Below are 26,101 nucleotides of genomic sequence, written 5' to 3' on the forward strand. Positions count from 1 at the left end.
GACTTCCTGGTGGCAGACAAGACACCCATTAATCTCGTTTTTAATTTATACTTAAGAGTCAGGCCAGCAGCTGTATGTCTCAGATTTTGATGAATTTTCAGAGATATTTGTCAGTGGAAAAGTATCAACACTCATTTTGGCTTTTAGCACCATATTTAACAGTTTTTGAGAAAATTTACATTGAAGCTTTCTGTGCCACATATGTTCTACTTACTGTGATGAGATAGTGAATTGTGAGGAACTTTTTTTTATCCAAAACACATTTTGTGCAGAAAAATCAGCATTTCAATGTTATAAATAGTTTTCCTTCACGTAGAAGATATAATTATGAGCAAAATTCACAGTTGTCTTTTGTTAGTTAATATGAATGTCATAGTAAATCTCAGCAGCATTATTCTGTAATATTAACCTCATTTTGGTGTATGTGTTGTGTCTTTCACAAGTTTTTGTGAGGAACTATGTATAAAAGTAATGATAATGTAAGGCTTTTGGCAATTTGACAAACGTTTACAGTTTTTCCAAACCAAATTAAGAAAACTGTGTATAATATTTAAATGCGGACTATTTTGTAAATAAAAAGTACATTATATGTTGAGCTAAAAGGTGAAACAGTGCTCATATTTAGCAATGATAGTCTGTACAAAAGTTCATTCATATCTGTGACCCACAACTGTGAGCCTTCTGTTGTTAACCACAGTTAATTTTTGTGTATTTAGTGTGTGCTTTAATCATGCTGTAATCAGCCTACATAAAATAATTCTATAAGATATTGCAGTTTGTCAGTGAGATACTTCAAAAAGATGTTGATGGCAATGAATTTATAGTAAGCCAATGAATTAGATTATGGTGTTAGAAATGTATGGTGTTCCCAAATTCTACCTTATTATGTTGTGTTTGTGTTGCGGTCTTCATTCCAGAGACTGGTTTGATGCAGCTCTCCATGCTTCCCTATCCTGTGAAAGCTTCTTCATCTCCAAGTAAAACTGCAACCTACATCCTTCTGAATCTGCTTAGTGTATTCATCTCTTGGTCTACCTCTACTATTTTTACCCTCCGTGATACTCTCCAATACTAAATTGGTGATCCCTTGATGCCTCAGAACATGTCCTACCAACCGGTCCCTTCTTTTAGTCAGGTTGTGCCACAATTTCCTCTTCTTCCCAATTCTATTCAGTGCCTCCTCATTACTTACATCTAATCTTCAGCGTTCTTGTGTAGCACCACATTTTGAAAGCTTCTATTCTCTTTGTGTCTAAACTATTTCTCGTCCATGTTTCACTTCCATATGTGGCTACACTCCATACAAATACTTTCAGAAAAGACTTCCTGACACTTAAATCTATACTCAATGTTAACAAATTTTTCTTCTTCAGAAACTCTTTCCTTCTATTGCTGGTGTACATTTTATATCCTCTCTACGTCGACCATCATCAGTTATTTTGCTCCCTACATAGCAAAACTCATTTACTACTTCAAGTGTGTCGTTTCCTAATCTAATCCCCTCAGCATCACCTGACTTCATTTGACTACATTCCATTATCCTCATTTTGCTTTTGTTGATGTTCATCTTATATCCTCCTCTCAAGACTGTCTAAAACAATTATCATTGCTTTATTTGTTATCAACTTCACAAAAGTTTTGTTGATACTGTCTTTACTTCATGTTTTTACACTGTCTTCATTTGCTTAATATCTTGCTTTTTGTGGGTTAATTAGTTGAATGTTCTGTAGACACATTAATAATAAACATGATATGAAATGTGCTTTGTAAACAGCTTGGTTCAGCCTGCCAATGCACATGCAGAATATGGGTGCTTGTTTTCATTTTTCATGCAGTGATACAGGCAGATAGCCCTATAATGCAGACTACAGTTTGATATTGCAAACATATAAACATGTGAAGCTCATGAAGCTTATTTGCAGAATTACAATTTTATTCATTAATCCAAATAGTTAGAATCTGTCATCTCTAGTTCAGCTTTTGTTACATCAGTACTTCTGTTTTTTCACTTGGAGAACGAAGTCATTTGCACAGAATAACATATAACATTTGCTAACATATGCCCTATTGGAGATGCAGGTAAATAGCCTTCTGATGGCAGTAATTTAAGATAGGGTCATAGCTGGGCCAGAGACCATCAAATATGTCTTGGATTGTGTCTGAAGGATCTAAAACTGTGCATGCACTGTGATCCATGCAGCTACAAGGGTTGTGGGGAAGATCTACTTGTAATATTTACAACACTGTGATACAATTTTTTTCTTTATTTGTTTACAGTATAGAATAGGATCTACATTTTTGTATTTAATTTTAGGCTTCTTTTCTCTACTCTATTGTACAGTAAGAAAATAATTTTCTCAGAAATTGGGGTAATGCAGTGCTATTCCTTGAAGTTGACTTGATGGTTCACATTGTGAAATGTCAAATATCTGAACATACACTAGTAAAAAGTACTGTTGGTATCAAGGTATTTTTACTCCAGGCAGGTAACACCTCCCTCATAATAATTTTTATCTGTGGGATTGTGGTCATTTAAGACACAAAAAGATTTATAAATCAGCTTGTACTTTTTTCATTCACTACATCAAAACTTACTCTGCTTTGTTTAAAGGACAGTTAGACATGTACAGTATTTGTGTCATTCTCTGTAACAGACCTGCTCACTGGGGACGGGACATAGTCCATCACTTCAGCAGGCACTGAGTAGCAGCAACACTTCCTTACCTACAGCATCAGCCCCAATAGCTGTCGCTGTGGCACGGCCTCAGAGCTTGCCAGGAACGGAGCAACACCTCTTAGTGGCTGCAGGGAGTCCAGGACTGCTGCTCCCTTCTGGAACACCAACAGACAATCAGCTCAGAGATGATTTTCAAGTGCTTGCAAAAGACAGTGAGTTGTTGTGCTTTATGAATATGTGTTGTTGTTCCTTTTCATGTTTTGGAACATAGATTTTGGTGATACTAATCCGTAACATAGCCTGAGGTGTAAGTTAGATTGAAAGGTGAAGTCTCGTTGTGAGTTGGTGAAGTCAATATTTATGAATACAAAATAGTAGTTGTAGTGACATACTGATCTGTAACTTAGCCTGAGGGCTTGATTAGATTGAAAGGTGGTAGTTTATCTGTGTTTTCACAAGATGGTGGTGTTGAAGGCTTCAATTAATCATCTTATTGGGCACTGTCTAACACTGTCAACTTCTTATCAGTGTTACAAGAATTTATTTGACTAATCTCCAACTTTCTTTCACATTCTTTTATTCAGCAATTTTTAGACATGTTAACCGTTGTCGTGCTTGTAAAGGGTGATTATAATTAAAGTTAAACTTTCAAACCGCTGTAGAAGTAACACCACTGTTCAGAATTATGTCAAATTGCAACAGAATATTATCAGTGAAGGGGGAAAACGTATAGCAGAAGAAAAATAAATAGTTACAAAATGTAGCAATAGATGGCACTGTAAGCATCATAACTTAATAGTGGTTGACTACAAATGACAAATGAATCGTACAAAAATGCCTAAGGTGTATGTTTTATGTTAAACAAACTGTACTACTCAGAGTGCATGGGTGTACAGGTGTGATACTGTTAGTTATGTAAGCCCATCCACTATGGCAAGGTCATATCACATTGGATGGGAAAAATTGGTTTTTAGTTGTCCTGAGGCCAAACACCACACAAACAGCATCACTCACATTGGTTTTTAATTGTCTGGAGGCCAAAAGCAGCGTAAAGAGCATCAATCACATCGGTTTTTAGTTGTCCTGAGGCCAAAAACCACATAAAAAGAATCAATCAAAATGAAATCGGATTATTAATTTCTGTGTCTGGCGCAAAACATGTTCAATATGCTGCCCACCGTACTTTGCAACAAATTGAAACCAAGAAACAGCATGTTCCACAACTGATCAAAGTGTATCCAGGGTCACGTTTAGAATGTGTTGTGCATTGCATATCTTCAGTGCAGCTAAGTTTGCAATCGGAACACTGAATACAACATCCTTCAGATAGCCTCACAGCCAGAAGTCACACGGATTAAGGTCCGGTGATCGGGACAGCCAGGCTGTAGGGCAATGACGGCTGATAATTCTAGCAGTTCTGAAATGGCACTTCAGCAGCTGCTTAATCAGATTTGCAATGTGCGGAGGTGCACCATTTTGCATAAAAATGATCACATCCATGCTGTTGGAGAGCTGGAATGACTTGGTTGCGCAAAAGACTCTCATAGTGCTTACCAGTGACAGTACAGGTAATAGGACTGGAAGCACCTGTCTCTTCGAAAAAAATATGGCTCTGTGATAAATAATGCCATGAACCTGCACACCCAGTAACCTCTTAAGAATGAAGTGGTACTGGGTGATTTGCATGTGGATTTTGCATTGCCCATATTTGACAATTCTGTGTATTGACATATCCTGTCAGATGGAAGTGGGCTTTGTCTGTCCAAAAAATCTTCCACGGCCAATCATTGTCCACAAGTGGTGGTGTGCAAATGTGCAGTGCCTGGAGAATTGCCCAAACATTGGACATAACCGTAAGCACGATGCATAAAATCGTACGAAACAGCCTTCTTTGCTAACCATTCAAAAATATCCATGTGCACAAGTTGCTTCCTGTGCCTCTCACCTCTAGGAGTTTATGAAATGCAGTAAATTGTATATCAGTATAAAGTGCTGTGTCTTACCACACTCCACTACACACCACTTTGTTCCAACTCCTTCCTCAGTTTGTTTCAAATTTGTATCAGCACATGATCATCATTCATTTACTCATACATACATATATCCCATAATTGTTAGTTAATATAGTCATAGTGTAACTTCCAATTCAGAAATATAGTGAACTGTACAATGTAAAGAGTTATTTATAAAATACAGTGTGACAAAGCAAAATTCAAGTGGATAACAGAAGATCTAACCTATTTTACCAGATAAAATGTATATTTGTGTCCATGAATGACAAATCAGATCCTACATCAAAGCATAGAAGAATACTAATTTAAAGTATATATGAGAAAATGCAAAGGAGAGTTCCCTCCAGTTTGTTAAGTGAGACCTAGGTAGTGCATAGAAATGTACAAAGTTCATCCACTCAAAGGAAATGCGATTGCAGCAAGTGACTGTAAGGCCACAAAACAAGTTGTATTTGAAGAAAATCATTTGCACCTAACATACAGTCAATTACAAGAGTTAACGTACAAGACACAGTGTGATTATAATTAAAGTTAAACTTTCAAACTACTGTAGAAATAACACCACTGGTCCGAATGACATCAAATTGGAATGGAATATTATCGGAGAAGGGGGAAATCGTATAGAAGAAGAAAAATGAATAGTTACAAAATGTAGCAATAGATGGTGCTGTAAGCATCATAATTTAATAGTAGTCGACTACAAATGACAAATGAATCATACAACAATGCCTACGCCTAAGGTGTAAGTTTGACATTAAACAAGCTGTACTACTCAGTGTGCATGGGTGTACAGGTGTTGATACTATTAGTTACAGAGGACCATCCACCATGACAAGGTCATATCACATTGGATGGGAAAAATCGGTTTTTAATTGTCCTGAGGCTAAAAACCACATAAAAAGCATCAATCGCATCGGTTTTTAATTGTCCTGAGACCAAAAAAAGTATAAAAAGCATAAGTCAAAATCACATTGGATTATTAATTTCTGTGTAACTGGTGCAAAACATGTTCAATATGCTGTCCACTGTTTTCTGCAACAAGCTGAAATTCCACAACTGATTGAAGTGTTTCTGGGGCCACGTTCAGAATGTGTTGCACAGTGCATGCCTTCAGTGCAGCTAAGTTTACAGTCGGAACACTGAACACATCATCTTCCAGGTAGCCCCACAGCCAGAAGTCACGCGGATTAATATCAGGTGACCAGGACGGCCAGGCTGTAGGGAAATGGCAGTTGATAATTCTACCATTTCCAAAATGACACTTCAGCAGCTGCTTAATTGGATTTGCAATGTGTAGAGGTGCACCATTTTGCATAAAAATGATCCCATCCACACATCCACGCTGTTGGAGAGCTGGAATGATGTAATTGTGCAAAAGACACTCGTAGTGTTTACCAGTGATGGTACAGGTTACGGTACTGGAAGCACCTGCCTCTTCGAAAAAATATGGCCCTATGATCAATGATGCCGTAAACCTGCACCACACAGTGACCTTTTCAGGATGAAGTCATACTGGAGGATTTTCCGTTGCCCATATTCGACAATTCTGTGTATTGACATATCCTGTCAGATGGAAGTATCCACAAAATCTTCCACAGACAATCATTGTCCACTTCCATATGAACAAGAAATTCTAAAGAAAAGGTCTCTCTTGCTGGCAGGTCTACAGGAAGCAACTTGTGCACTTTGGTAATTTAAAATGGATAGTAAAGAAAGATGTTTCGTAGGATTTTATGCACCATGCTCATGGGTATGTCCAGTGTATGGGCAATTCTCCATGCACTACATGTTTTCACACCACCACTTGTCTCCTCTTGCGTTGCTGTGGCCACTGCTTCCACTCACGTCCAATCAATTCATTTCCTCCCTCTACCAGGTTGCACACAAAAAGAACCTGTCTTTTCGAAATTCTGAATCATTTTCTCCAGACCCATGGCAGTCATTGGACCAACGGCTTTTTTCAAACCCTCCAGTGTCTGGAACTCCTGCTTAGCGACATGTGCACAGTCATCATTCTTGTAATATAGTTGTACAAGCTGAGCACAATCCTGCTTTGAGACAGTCATCATGAACATGACAGGTTTTTTAATTTACGTATTATGAGACATACAGTGCCATCTATTGATCAATTTTCACAATATTTTTTTTTCTTCTGCCATACGTTTTTGGCCTTCTATGATAATATTCCGTTGCAATTTGACATCATTCTGACCAGTGGTGTTATTTCTACAGCATTTTGAAAGTTTAACTTTAATTAGGATGTCCAAAATCATGACATCACAACTGAAAAACAGATCAAATGGTTATACTAAGCAAAATTACAAGAAGCTAGAATTTGGCATGAGACACCTCAAACCAAATTGAAAATATTAAATGCCTATGTTTGCGATGATTGGACTGACCTGAAAAACCCAAACTGCCGAGTTCGTCAGGCCTGAACTTTACTCAACGATGAGGTTTTACTCACAAGAAATGTGTAACAGACAACAGACAATGGTTACAACTCATGTCTAATATGGGAAAATCTTTCAGATAAACAAAATTATTCATGTTCATACTGTAATAAAACATGGCGAAAATGATTTTACAGATAATGTTCACTGTCTAATTGTTTCATACCACACTTTAATACGAATTGTTGGTTGAAGATAAATACATGTGTTGGTCCTTAAATGATTCAGTAAGAAAAGGAATGTAAGTATTCAATAGTGTCCTGAACAAGCAGTTGAAGAAACGCAATGACAATACTCGTATATATCACTGATATCATTTCATTGATATGAAAACGCATCCCGACAAAAGTGGTTTAACATGGGTGATGTGGAAGTATCTGTGGCAAAATCCGACATGGAGGTTAAATTTAGAGAGAAAACTGAATATGTGTGTATGCTTAAGCTATATGTAAGAAATTTTATGTAACAGAAAATATGTTGGTCAGATGGTCATGTGCAGAAAATATAATTGATTAAGATGAGCATCAAAATACTAAAGAACATATATGATGAATGCTGACAACCAATATAGAAAACATGACACGAAAACATACACAGAATCAAATATAGATAAAAGCACAAGCGTAATGCAAAACAGAGTAATACACTTGACGTACTGAAACATATCTTAAACTCCAAAAAAAGAAATGGTTTATGTCCAGCCGGAGCATCATATCAAAATATCTCCTATCTGACTGATGCCTTCCTCAGACTAATCAGCCAACACACATATCTCATCGAGACCTTGGTCATCTGTAACCATGCAGACAAAATCCACTAATAATACTATTGTCATCCTAGGACAACAGCAAGCAAAATACTCCTAAATCATATTAATCAAAAGCTTTCAGAGACAACACCATATTTACCGCAAAGCAGTGGGATTCATTATAGTCAAGATAAAGTAAATAACAAGTAAATAATTGTAATCCATAGAATGTGTGTCATGTATAAACTTCAAATAGCAGGCTAAGTTTATGCAATGTAATTTATGTCAATTGTCTCTAAAAGTCTCCATAATAATCATGCTGAACATTCAATCATATATGTACCAAGTGTTTCAGATTTACATGATGCTGAAAAATTATAAAATTGTAAAGTTGTGAAGTAATACCAAATGTTATACAAGTGACCAAGATTATACCATAGTTCCTGTTGATCAACTAGTGTTACGTAGACAAATGCATGTGTATTATCCAGTTGGCTATACTTCTCTTCAAAATTCATATTGTTGTCAGTTCCTATCAGTCTATCAGTATAGATGAGGTAAGATGCTATTTTCAAATCAGTGAAGCACCTCATATACCAATAATTGATCTAAACATGTGACAAGAAACTAAATGTAAATCGAGTGAATAAGGAATGTAGTACCGAAATATAAAGATGTTGAAGCAGATACTACATTAGCTGGAGTCCTTCTGCTTACCAGACACATGGTACACACAGTGAGTGTACCCCGCCTCCCATCTGTGTCAACTGTGGAGCGCACCATTCGCCTTGTTTGCCAGACTGCAGGACTCTCCAGAAAGAAAGGAAAATCATGGAGTGCAAGACCCTGGACCGACTGACCTACACTGAGGCTAAGAGAAAATTTGAACACCTGCATCCTGTACGTATGAAATCGTCTTGTGCCACCACTACAACAGTTCTGGCACCATCAGCTCTGCCAACCCCAGTCATCTCTCAGAGTCGGAAGACTACACCTCCCGCACCACCTACTATGGGAGCAACCCCCCCCCCCCCCCCTCTCCCGAACCATCAGCTACGTCCGTCCCCACTTCTAAGCCAGAGAAGCATAAGTCTTCTTCGGCTTTTCTCAGTAGGTAGGAGTCCCTTCGGTCACTCCCTTCCCAGGTTTCTGCTAGTGGGAAAGGTGACACCCACCCGTGACTGAAGAGCTCAAAAGCAGCTGGTCATAGGGCTTCACGCTCGTTCTCAGTCCCTGAGACTGAGCCAGTGGAGCCCTCCCAGGCAGGGAAACCCTAGGAGCAGCGGGAGAAATCGAAAAAGAATACCCCTGAGACCAAGGGAATTGCAGTGGCACCCACACCACCACTACTTACAAGCTCTGTGTCAGAGGATAGGGTAGAGATTCTGGCATCTGCTGAGGACCTAGATCTTGCCAGACACTCAGACACAATGGACGTAGACTGCTCGGGCAATAAGTCTGTGGCAGCAGGTGATTCTGAGGCGTAAAGTGCCTCATTGAATGTTCCATACTTCCCAGTCTCATGATGATGCCATTCTCCAGTGGAAATGCGGCAGTTTTTTCCACCGCCTGGCTGAGCTATGGCAATACGCTTTACACGTCTGCTATGTGCATTGCCCCTCAAGAAACCTGGTTCCTGGCAATGTGGAAACCTGCCCTCCGTGGCTATAAGGGATACTACAGGAACGGTAGCGACTATAATTGAGTGTCAGGTGGAGTTTGTGTTCATGTCCTAAACTCAGTCTGTAGTGACGGTGTGCCCCTTCAAACCCCTCTTGAAGCTGTAGCCATCAGAATAAGCAAGGATGTCACAGGAAATAACTGTCTGCAATATATATCTTCCTCCAGATGATGCAGTACCCCTGAATGTATTAGCTGCACTGATTGATCAACTCCCTAAACCTTTCTTTCTTTTAGGAGATTGTAATGCCCATAACCCCTGGTGGGGTGGTACCATGCTTATTGGCAGAGGCAGAGATGTCGAAACTTTACTGTCTCATTTTGACCTCTGCCTGTTAAATACTGGGCCGCCACACATTTCAGTGTGGCTCATGCTTGGCCATTGATTTATCAATTTGCAGCCCAGGACTTCTCCCATCTATTCACTGGAGAGCACATGATGACCTGTGTGGTAGTGACCACTTCCCCATCTTCCTGTCAGTGCCCCGGCGTCAGGCCCATGGACGCCTGCTCAGAGGGGTTTTAAACAAGGCGGACTGGGAAACTTTCACCTCTGCTGTCATCGTTGAAACTCCCCCACAGGGTAACAGCGATGTGATGGTTGAGCAGGTGACTACAACGATTGTTTCTGCGGCAGAAAACGAGATCTCTCACTCTTTAGGGTGCCCCCCAGTGTAAGGCAGTCCCTTGGTGGTTGCCAGAAGTTGCTGAAGCAATTGAAGAGCGACAGCGAGCTCTGCAGTGGCATAAGCGGTACCCTTCCCTGGAGCACCTCATAGCCTTTAAATGGCTCCATGCCCACATTCACCAACTTATCAAATGAGGAAGTAGGAGTGTTGGGAGAGATATGTCTCGACCATTGGGTGCCATATGCCACCTTCCCAAGTTTGGGCAAAGATCAAACATCTTTTTGGGTACCAGACCCCTACAGATGTTCCTGGTTTTACCATAAATGGCGTGTTATCTACCGACACAAATGCGATTGCTGAGCACTTTGGTCGAGCCTCTGCATTAGAGAATTACCCCCCCCCCCCCCCCCCCCCCCCCCAGCCTTTTGCACCCTCAGACGGTGGCTGGAATGGAAAGTCCTCTCATTCACTACACGCCACAGTGAATCCTGCAATGCCCCATTTACAGAGTGGGAGCTCCTCAGTGCTCTTGCACATTGCCCTGACACAGCTCCTTGGCCTGATCGGATCCACAGCCAGGTGATTAAACATCTCTCATCTGACTACAAGTAACATATCCTTGTCATCTTCAGCAGGATCTGGTGCGATGGCGTCTTTCCATCGCAATGGCGGGAGAGCACCATTATTCCGATGGTCAAACCTGGTAAAAACCCGCTTGATGTGGATAGCTATTGGCCCATCAGCCTCACCAACATTCTTTGTAAGCTTCTCTGACGTATAATGTGTCGGCAGTTGGGTCGGGTCCTGGAGACATGTGGCCTACTGGTTCCATGTCAGGGCGGCTTCCACCAGGGTCGCTATACCATTGGTAATCTTGTGTCCCTCGAGTCTGTCATCCGAACAGCCTTTTCCTGATGCCAACACCTGGTTTACGTCTTTTTTGATTTACGAGAAGTGTATGACATGACCTGGCAACATCATATCCTTGCCATATTGTATGAGTGGGGTCTCCGGGGGTCACTCCCGATTTTTATCCAGAACTTCCTGTCGCTCCGTACTTTCCATATCCAAATTGGTGCCGCCCATAGTTCCATCCATATCCAGGGGAATGGAGTCTGGCAGGGCTCTGTATTGAGTGTCTCTCTATTTTTAGTGGCCATTAACGGTTTAGCAGCAGCTGTCGGGCTCTCTGTCTCACTTTCTCTGTATGCAGATGACTTCTGCATTTCGTACTGCTGCTCCAGTACTGGTGTTGCTGAGTGTCGCCAACAGGGAGCCATCCACAAGCCACGGTCATGGGCTCTAGTCCATGGCTTCCAGTTTTATGCATTTCTGTCGGCATCATGCCATTCATCCGGAACCAGTACTTTACCTTAATGACAATCCACTCACTGTAGTGGAGACATATCGATTCTTAAGTCTGGTTTTCTACGCTTGTTTGACTTGGCTTCCTCATCTTCGTCAGCTTAAACCAAAGTGTTGGCAGTACCTCAATGCCCTCCGCTGCCTGAGCAAAACCAACTGGGGTGCACATTGCTCCACACTGCTGCAGCTCTACAGACCCCTTGTTCAATCCCGCCTTGACTATGGGAGTGTGATTTAAGGATTTGCGGTGCCCTCGGCATTGCGTTAGCTCGACCCGTTGCACCATTGTGGAGTTTGACTAGCAACAGGAGCTTTTCGGATGTGTCCGGTGACAAGTGTACTGGTGGAGGCTGGAGTCCGTCCATTGAAGATCAGACGTGCACAACTGCTCGCCAATTACGTTGCACATGTTCATAGCTCTCTTGAACATCCTAACTACCGTTTTCTTTTCCCAACCATGGTGGTTCACCTCCCGCATAGGCTAATCAGTTCAGGGCTAATGATTGCGATTCGCGTGCGGTTGCTTCTGTCTGAAGTGGCGTCCTTCCCTTCACCAGCTCTCCTCAACGTCCATTCATGTACACCTCTGTGGTGTAGCTGTAGGCTGAAGCTTTGCCTGGACTTTTTGCATTTTCCTAAGGACTCTGCTAACCCTGCGGATCTTCGCTGTCACTTCCTTTTGATTCTTGAAGTGTTCCAGGGCTCTGAAGTGGTTTACATCGACAGCTCGATGGCTGATGGTAATGTTGGCTTCGCCTTTGTCCACAGAGGCCACATTGAACAACATTCCTTGCCCGATGGCTGCAGTGTATTCACTGCAGAGCTGGTGGCCATAACTCGTGCACTTCATTATATCCATTCGTGCCCTGAGGAATCGTTTCTTGTGTGCTGACTCCTTGAGCAATCTGCATGCTGTCGACCAGTGCTACCCTCGCCATCCTTTGGTGGCATCCATCCAGGAGTCCATCTATGCCCTGGACCGGTCCTGTCATTCAGTGTTTCTTTGTGTGGACTCCAAGACACGTCAGCATCCCAGGCAACGCAGTTGCCAACAGGCTACACGGAAACCGTTTCTGGAGATTGGCATCACTGAACCTGACCTGTGTTCCGACTTACACCGCAGGGTTTTTCGGCTTTGGGAGACGGAATTGCATAACAGTATGCACAACAAACTGTGTGTCATCAAGGAGACTACATATGTGTGGAAGTCTTCCATGCATGCGTCTCTCTGTTGTTTTCTTGTCCTCTTTTGTTCCTTTTAGTATTTGTTGTCTTTCCTTCATTCTTGGGGTTTTGTGTTATATGCCTCATCTGTTCTATTCTCACACTTGTGACATTGTTTCATTAGGAACAAGGGACCGATGACCTCGTAGTTAGGTCCCTTCCTCCTCTTTTTAAACCATCAGCCAACCAACCCTCTCATCAGCCGTTAACTCTGTACAAGCTGTAAACTCAATCAATTCACCTAGTAAGTTAGCAGATTTGTGATTAAAATGAACTTCATATGGTGTGAATCCAGCTGTAGTATGATGCAAACTATTTAGAATGTCCTGAAACTGACTTACAGACGTGTACCAATTCATATGATGCTTGGAACAGTATGTTCTGCATAACCTACCAATTTCCCTCATGTACCTCCCTGTAGGATTGTTCGATGGAGAATTCACAGATATTAAAATGTGCTTGCTGTTCTCATTGTTAATAAATTCCTTTCATGTACCTGATGTGAACTGATTTCCATTATCTGACAGCAAAGCATGTGGTTTGCAAAACATTCCTAAAATAGTCATTAATAAAACACTGAATAATTTTCTTATTTGTAGTTTTTTCAAAGAGTGCAGCTTTACCAGTTTTGAAAGCAACCTGACAGTAACAAACAAATATGTGTAGCCTTCTTCAGTGCAGGAAAGTTGACCAAATAAGTCAATTCTGACTAGTTCTGACTTACCTTATGGAATTATGTTCTGCATGAAACTTTTATGCTTCTGGTTAGTAAACTTTACTCTCTGACATCGATCCCAAGACCTCGAACACTTTTTAATCCTCCTGGAGATATTATCAAAGTACACATTTTCCTATATCTTTTGGATACACTTCATGGATCCACAATGGCTGTAATTCTTATGTATGTAGTTAATCAAAGTGCGGAATTTTGTCTAGGCCAACAAACTTTCCACTTATCGGAGTTGGAACTATTTGTTCTAAATAAAATTCCTTTAAACACTTGGTAATACTGTTTTATCTTATTACATCCTTTCTTACCAAAGTAGTTCTTAACTAACTTCCATGTATGATCCTGATTTCGATTACTTTTCGGTTATCTTCAGATTCTCGCAATTTCTTTCTGTTCTTTAATCACTTGAATGTACATGATCATAAAATTCCTATTTTCTTGAATACTCTTACCATCCAGGTTACTTCCTACTGGTAATCTAGACAGAGCATCAGCAACTACGTTCTGATCGCCTTGAATGTACTGGATTGAATAGTCAAATTTATGTAAGAAAACTGCACGCCTGGTAATCCTACTGAGATATAGTTTGCACTCCTCAATGTAGAACAAAGCTTTGTGGTCTGCATATACAATGACTTTGTGTCCAATTAAATAATTTTGAAATTTTTAAACCCCTCAAACAATGGCTAAAAGTTCCTTCTTGGTGACTGTATAATTTTTTTTCATGGTTTTGTAAACATTGGCAAAACTAATAGTACACTGCATGGTCTCTCCCTCAACTTCCTTCTGTTGAAATAAACAAACTCCTAAGCCTTAATCACACACGTCTGTCATCATTCAAAATGATAAAATTAAGTCTGGTCTACGTAAGATTTCACTGTTGACTGTCTCTTAATCTCATCGAAAGCTACTTGACATTTCTGAGTACATTCCCAAACACTGTTCTTTTCCAAAAGCACAAGAAGACATGGCACATTTAAAGCTTGTGTCCTTATATATTTCCTATAGAAATTGCATAAACCATTAAATGACCCAAGTTCCTTCTTTGATCTCGGTTTGGGGAAAACTGCAGTGGCTAACAATTTGTCTTTTTCAGGCAGAATTCCTTCCTTATTAATAATGTGCCCAAGAAATTTCGCCTCTTTTAATGCAAATTTACATTTTTCAAATTTTAATGTCGTACCCCCCTGCCTAAATTAAATTGCAATAGCTTTCAGAATTTCCATATGCTCATCCCAAGCTTTACTGACTACCAGAATGTCATCCACATAAATGATTAATTTAGAAAGTAACTCACTTCCCAAAATAAAATCCAAAGCCCTGATAAATTCAGCAATTGATAAGTTTAATGCGAAAGGTGCTACTCAGTATTGAAAACTTTTCCCATTATATAAAAATGCAGTGTGGTGCCAAGAATTGGGTCCTAAAGTAATTTGATGAAATCCTGATGTCAAATCCAAACTTTTAAAATAATTTGCATCATGAAATTTATACAACAATTCCTCCATTGATGCTGGGTGGTCACTTTTCTTTTCCAAAAAAATATTTAAATGTCGAGAGTCAAATACTCTTCTGACGCTGCCATCTTTCTTAGCTACTACAGCCTTACGATTGTTGTACTGACTGCTACTCCTTTCTGTTATCCCTCAACTTTGCAATTTCTCCAACTCTTTTTCAACAACCTTCCTCCTACAAATAGGTACTCCGTATGGCTTAATGAAAAATGGTGTATGTGGTCTCAGTTTTAATGTACATATGTAATCTTTCACCCTGCATGACTTGTCACTGAAAACACTATTATATTCCCACAGGAATACCTCCAAGTCACGTTTTTCATCACTACTTAAATTTCCTGCTGAGTTATGTTTGTCCAGTACTAATTGAGAAAAGTCTTCATTAACCACCTGATTATAAAAATACTCATTATCTTCACCTAAATAATCTGTCATCAAATAGTTTCACTCTTAAATTATTGCTAAAATTCTCATCAAACTTTATGTATAATTTAGTTTCACCATGAACAGCAGAAATTGGATCAATAAAATATAACTTCATATTTAACCAATCAAACCTAACATTAACTTTCAGTATCCAATCCAGCTCTAACAACATGTGTTCATTCGGGTTAGTTATTACAAGACATCCAGGTTCAAATACATCATTACTGACAGTAAATGAAATTAATGCTTGACTACTGATTAATTTACGAAGTTTACCAGTGGATCCTTTTACGAGGTGCATTCAAGTTCTAAGGCCTCAGATTTTTTTTCCCCGCACTGGAAGGAGATAGAAACATGCGCATTGTTTTAAAATGAGGCTGCATTCATTGTCAATACGTCCCAGAGATGGCAGCACCGTACGGCAGATGGAATTTTACCGCCAGCGGCGAGAATGAGAACTGTTTTAAATACTTAAAATGACGACGTTTTCCTTGCTTGAACAGCGTGCAATCATTCGTTTTCTGAATTTGCGTGGTGTGAAACCAATTGAAATTCAGTGGGTGCGACAGTTTAATGAAGGCAGAACATCGTGTGACAAACTGAAACAACCTCGGGCTCGCACAAGCCGGTCTGACGACTTGATCGAGAAAGTGGAAAGAATTGTTTTGGGGGATCGCCGAATGACTGTTGAACAGATCACCTCCAGAGTTGGCATTTCTGTGGGTTCTGTGCACACAATCCTGCATGACAACCTGAAAATGCGAAAAGTGTCATCCAGGTGGGTGCCACGAATGCTGACGGACGACCACATGGCTGCCCATGTGGCATGTTGCCAAGCAATGTTGACGTGCAGCGACAGCTTGAATGGGACTTTCATTTCGTCAGTTGTGACAATGGATGAGACGTGGATGCCATTTTTCAATCCAGAAACAAAGCGCCAGTCAGCTCAATGGAAGCACACAGATTCACCGCCACCAAAAAAATTTCGGGTAACCGCCAGTGCTGAAAAAATGATGGTGTCCATGTTCTAGGACAGCGAGGGCGTAATCTTTACCCATTGCATTCCAAAGGGCACTACGGTAACAGGTGCATCCTATGGAAATGTTTTGAAGAACAAATTCCTTCCTGCGCTGCAACAAAAACGTCCGGGAAGGGCTGCGCGTGTGCTGTTTCACCAAGACAATGCACCCACACGTCGAGCTAATGTTACGCAACAGTTTCTTCGTGATAACAACTTTGAAGTGATTCCTCATGCTCCCTACTCACCTGACCTGGCTCCTAATGACTTTTGGCTTTTTCCAACAATGAAAGACACTCTCCGTGGCCACACATTCACCAGCCGTGCTGCTATTGCCTCAGCGATTTTCCAGTGGTCAAAACAGACTCCTAAAGAAGCCTTCGCCGCTGCCATGGAATCATGGTGTCAGTGTTGTGAAAAATGTGTGCGTCTGCAGGGCGATTACGTCGAGAAGTAATGCCAGTTTCATCAATTTCGGGTGAGTAGTTAATTAGAAAAAAAATCGGAGGCCTTAGAACTTGAATGCACCTCGTATTTTAACACTAGTAATTGGAAATTCAGTATACTGTTCAGTGTTCTTTAATCTCTCTCTTAATTTTGCAGACACACCACTTGCCGGGCTACCATTGTCCAACAGACAAACTCCCTTCCAGTTGCCTGCAGATTTTCAATATAGGGACTACTGGGTATTTCATGCTTATTACTTTCATTGTCTTCTGCCAATAAATCATCTTCACTATCCCTACAATTTATATCAGCATTTACTTGAACCTCATTTCCTATCTTCGGTTATAAAGTACTTATTGGTAGCTTACAACTAGAGTGTGTGTGCAAATACTATCACAGTAATCACCGTTTCCTATAGCCTCCTTGTTTTCATCCAATACTTTCAGTATCTTATCACTAATTAGCTTATTTTGAGCCTCCTTTCTGTAACAACCGTGTAGTATCTCGTTGACCTCTATGGGTATCAACTGATTTTCATGTATTTGTTTTTCCAAGTCCAAATCATCATATACTATCATTCCATTGTCTAGTACTTCCACATAAATCGTACCATCTAATTCATCATAAAATATAACATCATGTTCACCATCAACAATCTCAAAATACTCATTTGCAACATCATCTGCATGTACATGAATCTCAAGTTCACCTACACTTGTCTCCATATCACAATCACTATCAAAAGTACCAGAACTTGTGTCCGTGCTTTCCTCCACATCTTTTTCAGACAACACTGAAAATTCATCATCATAAAATAACTTACTAAACCATACTCAGGAGCATCATTGTAACTGTTACTGTTACTAAACACACAGCTCTCATCAAATAAGTTAGTCAAATCAACTGTACTAAGATTAAATTTATTTTCTACTTTACTAGTATCTTCACCCATTTCCGTCAGCATGAAGTCCCAGAATGCTTTATCATAATTAACTATGTTTATCTGGTAAGTATTGTGTCTATTGTGGTGTCTGTGACCTGAACTTCACCTTCCTCTCCTACCTCTAGCCTGATTTCTGTAACTGTTCTTCACTTCAAACTGACAGGCTCGCAATGAGGTGTTTACCTGTTTTCCTGATTATTATTTTCATATCTGTTACCATTTCTCCTCTGACTACTTCTGCCCTGCGCATTTGTATTATTATTATTATTATTATTACTGCTACTCTGGTTGTGATAGTTGTTATCAAAATTATTATTATATTACCAATATCTATTATTATTGTTCCTGTTGTTGTTATTCTAGTGGTGTTGTGATGACCTACCATTCAGAAAACTGTTCTCCCGAACACAATCTAATTTATCTATGTATTTCAGAAATTCATCTACATCTACGTGATTATTCTGCTATTCACAATAAAGTGCCTGGCAGAGGGTTCAATGAACCGCCTTCATGTTGTCTCTCTACCGTTCCACTCTCGAATGGCACATGGGAAAAACGAGCACTTAAATTTTTCATTGCGAGCCCTGATGTCTCTTATTTTATCGTGATGATCATTTCTCCCTATGTAAGTGGGTGCCAACAGAATGTTTTCGCAATCGGAGGAGAAAATTGGTGATTGAAATTTCATGAGAAGATCCCGTTGCAATGAAAAACGCCTTTGTTTTAATGATTGCCATTCCAATTCACGTATCATGAATGTGGCACTATCTCTCCTATTTCGCAATAATAGAAAATGAGCTGCCCTTCTTTGTACTTTTTTGATGTCATCCGTCAGTCCCATCTGATGCAGATCCCACACCGCACAGCAGTACTCCAGAATAGGGCAGACAAGCATGGTGTAAGCAGTCTCTTTGGTAGACCTGTTGCACCTTCTAAGTGTTCTGACAATGAATCGCAGTCTTTGGTTTGCTTTACCCACAATATTATCTATGTGATCATTCCAATTTAGGTTATTCGTAATTGTAATCCCTAAGTATTTAGTTGAATTTACAGCCCTCAGATTTGTGTGACTTATCACATAATCGAAATTTAGCTGATTTCTTTTAGTACTCATGTGAATAACTTCGCTCTTTTCTTTATTCAGGGTCAATTGCCACTTTTCGCACCATACAGATATCTTATCTAAATCATTTTGCAAGTCGTTTTGATCATCCAATGACTTTACAAGACGGTAAATGACAGCATCATCTGCAAACAATCTAAGACGGCTACTCAGACTGTCTCCTATGTTGTTAATATAGATCAGGAACAATAGAAGGCCTATAACACTTCCTTGGGGGATGCCGGATATTACTTTTGTTTTACTTGATGACTTTCCATTTATTACTACGAACTGTGACCTTTCTGACAGGAAATCATGAATCCAGTCGCACAACTGAGGCAATACTCCGTAGGCACGCAGTTTGATTAGAAGACACTTGTGAGGAATGGTGTCGAAAGCCTTCTGGAAATCTAAAAACGTGGAATCAATTTGACATCCCCTGTCGATAGCACTTATTACTTCATGAGTATAAAGAGCTAGTTGTGTTTCACAAGAACGATATTTTCTGAATCCATGCTGACTATATGTCAATAAATCATTTTCTTCGAGGTACTTCATAATGTTCGAATACAGTATATGTTCTAAAACCCTACTGCAAATCGACATTAGTGATAGAGCTCTGTAATTCAGCGGATTACTCCTACTTCCCTTTTTTGGTATTGGTGTGACTTGAGCAATTTTCCGGTTTTTAGGTACGTATCTTTCTGTGAGTGAGTGGTTGTATGTAATTGCTAAATATGGAGCTATTTTATCAGCATACTCTGAGAGGAACCTGACTGGTGTACAATCTTGACCAGAGTCCTTGCCTTTATTAAGTGATTTAAGCTGCTTTGTTACACCTAGGATATCTACTTCTATGTTTCTCATCTTGGCAGTTTTTCTTGATTGGAATTCAGGAATATTTACTTTGTCTCCTTTGGCAGTTTTGGAAAACCGTGTTTAATAACTCTGCTTTAGTGGCACTGTCATCAGTGACTTCACCATTGTTATCGCGCAGTGAAGGTATTGATTATGTCTTGCCACTGGTGTGTTTTGTGTGTGACCAGAATCTCTTTGGGTTTTCTGCCAGATTTCGAGACAGAATTTCGTTGTGGAAATTATTAAAAGCATCTCCCATTGACGTACGCACCATATTTCGAACTTCTGTAAAACTTTTCCAATCTTGGGGATTTTGCGTTCTTCTAAATTTGGCGTGCTTTTTTCGTTGCTTCTGCAACAGTGATCTGACCCGTTTTGTGGACCATGGGGGATCAGTACCATCACTTATTAATTTATGTGGTATATATCTCTCAATTGCTGTTAATACTATCTCTTTGAAAACATTCCACAACTTTTCTACACTTACATGATCAGATTGGAAGGAGTGAAGACTGTCTCTTAAAAAGGCGTTAAGAGCATTTTTACAGGGTGTTTCAAAAATGACCGGTATATTTGAAACAGCAATAAAAACTAAACGAGCAGTGATAGAAATACACCGTTTGTTGCAATATGCTTGGGACAACAGTACATTTTCAGGCAGACAAACTTTCGAAATTACAGTAGTTACAATTTTCAACAACAGATGGCGCTGCGGTCTGGGAAACTCTATAGTATGATATTTTCCACATATCCACCATGCGTAGCAATAATATGGCGTAGTCTCTGAATGAAATTACCCGAAACCTTTGACAATGTGTCTGGCGGAATGGCTTCACATGCAGATGAGATGTACTGCTTCAGCTGTTCAATTGTTTCTGGATTCTGGCGGTACACCTGGTCTTTCACGTGTCCCCACAGAAAGAAGTCACAGGGGTTCATGTCTGGCGAATAGGGAGGCCAATCCATGCCACCTCCTGTATGTTTCGGATAGCCCAAAGCAATCACACGATCATCGAAATATTCATTCAGGAAATTAAAGACGTCGGCCGTGCGATGTGGCCGGGCACCATCTTGCATAAACCACGAGGTGTTCGCAGTGTCGTCTAAGGCAGTTTGTACCGCCACAAATTCACGAAGAATGTCCAGATACCGTGATGCAGTAATCATTTCGGATCTGAAAAATGGGCCAATGATTCCTTTGGAAGAAATGGCGGCCCAGACCAGTACTTTTTGAGGATGCAGGGACGATGGGACTGCAACATGGGGCTTTTCAGTTCCCCATATGCGCCAGTTCTGTTTATTGACGAAGCCGTCCAGGTAAAAATAAGCTTCGTCAGTAAACCAAATGCTGCCCACATGCATATCGCCGTCATCAATCCTGTGCACTATATCGTTAGCGAATGTCTCTCGTGCAGCAATGGTAGCGGCGCTGATGGGTTGCCGCGTTTGAATTTTGTATGGATAGAGGTGTAAACTCTGGCACATGAGACGATACGTGGACGTTGGCGTCATTTGGACCACAGCTGCAACACGGCGAACGGAAACCCGAGGCCGCTGTTGGATCACCTGCTGCACTAGCTGCGCGTTGCCCTCTGTGGTTGCCGTACGCGGTCGCCCTACCTTTCCAGCACGTTCATCTGTCACGTTCCCAGTCCGTTGAAATTTTTCAAACAGATCCTTTATTGTATCACTTTTCAGTCCTTTGGTTACATTAAACGTCCGTTGAAAACTTCGTCTTGTTGCAACAACACTGTGTTCTAGGCGGTGGAATTCCAACACCAGAAAAATCCTCTGTTCTAAGGAATAAACCATGTTGTCTACAGCACAATTGCACGTTGTGAACAGCACACACTTACAGCAGAAAGACGACGTACAGAATGGCGCACCCACAGACTGCGTTGTCTTCTATATCTTTCACATCACTTGCAGCGCCATCTGTTGTTGAAAATTGTAACTACTGTAATTTCGAAAGTTTGTCCGCCTGAAAATGTACTGTTGTCCCAAGCATATTGCAACAAATGGTGTATTTCTATCGCTGCTCGTTTAGTTTTTATTGCCGTTTCAAATATACCGGTCATTTTTGAAACACCCTGTATCAGGTTTTTAAATAGATATACTTTGCGTTTCTTTTTGATGGTTGTAGGTGTTACGGTATTCAGCCTAGCAGCAACTGCCTTGTGGTCACTAATCCGTGTATTCATCACAATACTCACTATTTGTCCAGGATTATTTGTTGCTAAAAGGTCAAGTATGCTTTAACAACCATTTATGCTTCGAGTGGGCTCATGAACTAATTGTTCAAAATAATTCTCTAAGAAAGCATTCAGTACAATTTCGGATGATGTTTTATGCCTGCCGCTGGCTTTAAACGTATAATTTTTCCAGCATCCATTTAGTTTCCACTCTGTCCAAGACCTAAAGCCTGCGGCAGACTACGAACACAGGGTAGGGTTTTGCTGGTGGTTTCTGCAACGTGTTGTACTAGATCCCGACTTCCTTGCCATTGTGTTGTTTACCAATGAGTTCACCTTCCATTGGGATGGCCTTTACAACAGTGGAAACATTCATTATTGGGCAAGGGGAAATCCTCATGTCATGTATGTCCACGGACACCAGGAATGATTTTCGCTCAACATTTGGGCAGGCATTGTGGGTGACCATCTGATTGGGCTGGTCCGTCTACTCCTTAACTTATTGGGGCAAATTACCTTCACTTTTTACAAGAAACTCTACCTGACCCGCTAGATGATGTTCCCCTGGACATACGGCTACACATGTGGTTGCAGGATGATGGGGTGCCCGCATGTAAGTCATGCTGTAGGCGGATATTTAAATGAACTCTTTCATGGCTGGGTAAATGGCAGAGGTGCTCGTAGGACATGGCCCTGATATCACAGGACATTTTCCTGTGGGGATTCTTCAAGGTTGTAGTTCATCCACCTCGATGCGAATCACCTAGAAACAAAGAGGAATTAATGGATTGCATTCAACATGCTGCCAGTCACGTCAGGGCACTGCCAGGAATCTTTGAAAGAGTTTGGCAAAACACTGTTCGACGTTACCAAGCTTGCGTCGCGTCAGAGGGTCGCCAGTTCGAGCACCTGCTTTAAGTAAACAATGTCGTAGTTACAAAAAAAGGCCCTTTATAGGGCTGACACAATTTGTAAAAGACTTTCTGTATGCGAACTAACAGCTGTTGCTGGGTTTGTTTCTGGTTTGTCTTATCACGAAACTACAATGGATGTGTCGGGATCCAGGCGGATTTGCCCCAGGCCTTCAAAGTGGAATGCTGGTACGTTACTACCAAGAATGCGGACCGCTTTGGATACATCGCGATCTCCAGCAGACAAAGCATTCACATCATGCTTTGTCCAGAGCATCCGGCAACAGGGCAATCCCGCAGCCAGTCAGAGTGCATGGCGCCAAGCTTCCATAGTTTAAAAATTGTGCGTTATCAACCCACACAACATTAGTAATTTTGGTTCCTACTAGCAACAGCTACTTAATGTAAGGTTATGGCTCTAAATAAATAGATTATGATGGAATTTTAAATTTTTAAATTTCATCAGCAACTATATGGAATAATGAAAATCAAATTTTTTGTTCACCCAGGAAGTTGTTACAGGGTGTATACGACCCAGCACAACTGGGAGATCCAGGAAAAACCTAGGAATTTTTTAATCTGGGAGAAAACCAGGGAATTTTTTAGAATTTGGGGAATTTTTCAGAATTTGGGGAATTTTTCAGAATTTGGGGAATTTTTCAGAATTTGGGGAATTTTTCAGAATTTGGGGAATTTTTCATTGTTTTAGTTTTCTGTTAAATTTTTGTAATTTTGACTGGTAAGAACCAATACTTTAACAAAGGATATTACTGTATCCTGCTACTGCAGAATAATACTTCAACAATAAAACATAAACAAGAGAAAAAAAACGAAAATAACTTAAATTGCAAAGGATATGCGCCGTATACAGCAAAGACACACAGTGCTCATGCAAGCATCTGCCAACAGCAAAATGTGGAAGAATATACAATGCTTCATAAAAATTAATTGCCTCCGATGAGGGTGAAGTCACAACTGTTTATATTAGATTCGTTTTAGCAGTTACGAGCAGGCTCATGCGCCTGTGCAGTTAAGTCACATTTGAGTAGTAGATTCTCCTGCTTCTGGCTACAGGAATGTAGCTGTTGGGTGTGCAAGCAGTCACAGTAAGCAGCTAGATGCTACCGGGAAAAGGGGGCACCACATTCATATTCTTGAGGAAAAAAAACTTGTTTCACAAAGCGCCTAGCATCCAGCGCACATTGGTCTATCGATTGTTCATATGAGGAAAATAAATCCATCGTCATTCTTCCAGCGGACAAGGGTTCCACGACCGTGGTACTTGATCGTCGGGAGTATGTGGCTGAGGGACTGCGTCAGCTTTCAGACAACACCACATACAAAGTTTGCCAAGGTAATCCCATTCCTGATGTCCAGGCGGAGCTTCAAGGAATCCTCAGAACCTTAGGCCCCCTACAAAACCTTTCACCTGACTCCATCAACCTCCTGACCCCACTGACACCCTGCACCCCTACCTTCTACCTTCTTCCTAAAATTCACAAACCCAATCATCCCGGCCGCCCCATTGTAGCTGGTTACCAAGCCCCCACAGAACGTATCTGTGCCTACGTAGATCAACACCTTCAACCCATTACGTGCAGTCTCCCATCCTTCATCAAAGACACCAACCACTTTCTCGAACGCCTGGAATCCTTACCCAATCCGTTACCCCCAGAAACCATCCTTGTAACCATTGATGCTACTTCCTTATACACAAATATCCCGCACGTCCAGGGCCTCGCTGCAATGGAGCACTTCCTTTCACGCCGATTGCCTGCCACCCTACCTAAAACCTCTTTCCTCATTACCTTAGCCAGCTTCATCCTGACCCACAACTTCTTCACTTTTGAAGGCCAGACATACCAACAATTAAAGGGAACAGCCATGGGTACCAGGACGGCCCCTTCGTACGCCAACCTATTCATGGGTCGCTTAGAGGAAGCCTTCTTGGTTACCCAGGCCTGCCAACCCAAAGTTTGGTACAGATTTATTGATGACATCTTCATGATCTGGACTCACAGTGAAGAAGAACTCCAGAATTTCCTCTCCAACCTCAACTCCTTTGGTTCCATCAGATTCACCTGGTCCTACTCCAAATCCCATGCCACTTTCCATGATGTTGACCTCCACCTGTCCAATGGCCAGCTTCACACGTCCGTCCACATCAAACCCACCAACAAGCAACAGTACCTCCATTACGACAGCTGCCACCCATTCCACATCAAACGGTCCCTTCCCTACAGCCTAGGTCTTCGTGGCAAACGAATCTGCTCCAGTCCGGAATCCCTGAAGCATTACACCAACAACCTGACAACAGCTTTCGCATCCTGCAACTACCCTCCCGACCTGGTACAGAAGCAAATAACCAGAGCCACTTCCTCATCCTCTCAAACCCAGAACCTCGCACTGAAGAACCACAAAAGTGCCCCAATTGTGACAGGATACTTTCCGGGACTGGATCAGATTCTGAATTTGGCTCTCCAGCAGGGATACGACTTCCTCAAATCCTGCCCTGAAATGAGATCCATCCTTCATGAAATCCTCCCCACTCCACCAAGAGTGTCTTTCCGCCGTCCACCTAACCTTCGTAACCTCTTAGTTCATCCCTATGAAATCCCCAAAGCACCTTCCCTACCCTCTGGCTCCTACCCTTGTAACTGCCCCCGGTGTAAAACCTGTCCCATGCACCCTCCCACCACCACCTACTCCAGTCCTGTAACCCGGAAGGTGTACACGATCAAAGGCAGAGCCACGTGTGAAAGCACCCACGAGATCTACCAACTGACCTGCCTACACTGTGACGCATTCTATGTGGGAATGACCAGCAACAAACTGTCCATTTGCATGAATGGACACAGGCAGACAGTGTTTGTTGGTAATGAGGATCACCCTGTGGCTAAACATGCGTTGGTGCATGGCCAGCACATCTTGGCACAGTGTTACACCGTCCGGGTTATCTGAATACTTCTCACTAACACCAACCTATCCGAACTCCGGAGATGGGAACTTGCCCTTCAATATATCCTCTCTTCCCGTTATCCACCAGGCCTCAATCTCCGCTAATTTCAAGTTGCCGCCACTCATACCTCACCTTTCATTCAACAACATCTTTGCCTCTGCACTTCTGCCTCGACTGACATCTCTGCCCAAACTCTTTGTCTTTAAATATGTC

General features: G+C 41.2%; 1 protein-coding gene across 1 annotated transcript in view; it reads left to right on the forward strand.

Annotated features, from left to right (window-relative positions):
• Positions 1–26,101, forward strand: part of LOC124802740 (oxysterol-binding protein-related protein 6-like) — a 265,800-nt gene that overhangs the window by 126,680 nt on the left and 113,019 nt on the right. The window contains exon 9 of the mRNA XM_047263723.1: positions 2,655–2,889. Within this exon, the coding sequence (XP_047119679.1) occupies positions 2,655–2,889 (235 nt within the window). The remainder of the gene's footprint in view (positions 1–2,654; positions 2,890–26,101) is intronic.

Source organism: Schistocerca piceifrons, chromosome 6, assembly GCF_021461385.2.
Source record: "Schistocerca piceifrons isolate TAMUIC-IGC-003096 chromosome 6, iqSchPice1.1, whole genome shotgun sequence".
NCBI lineage: Eukaryota > Metazoa > Arthropoda > Insecta > Orthoptera > Acrididae > Schistocerca > Schistocerca piceifrons.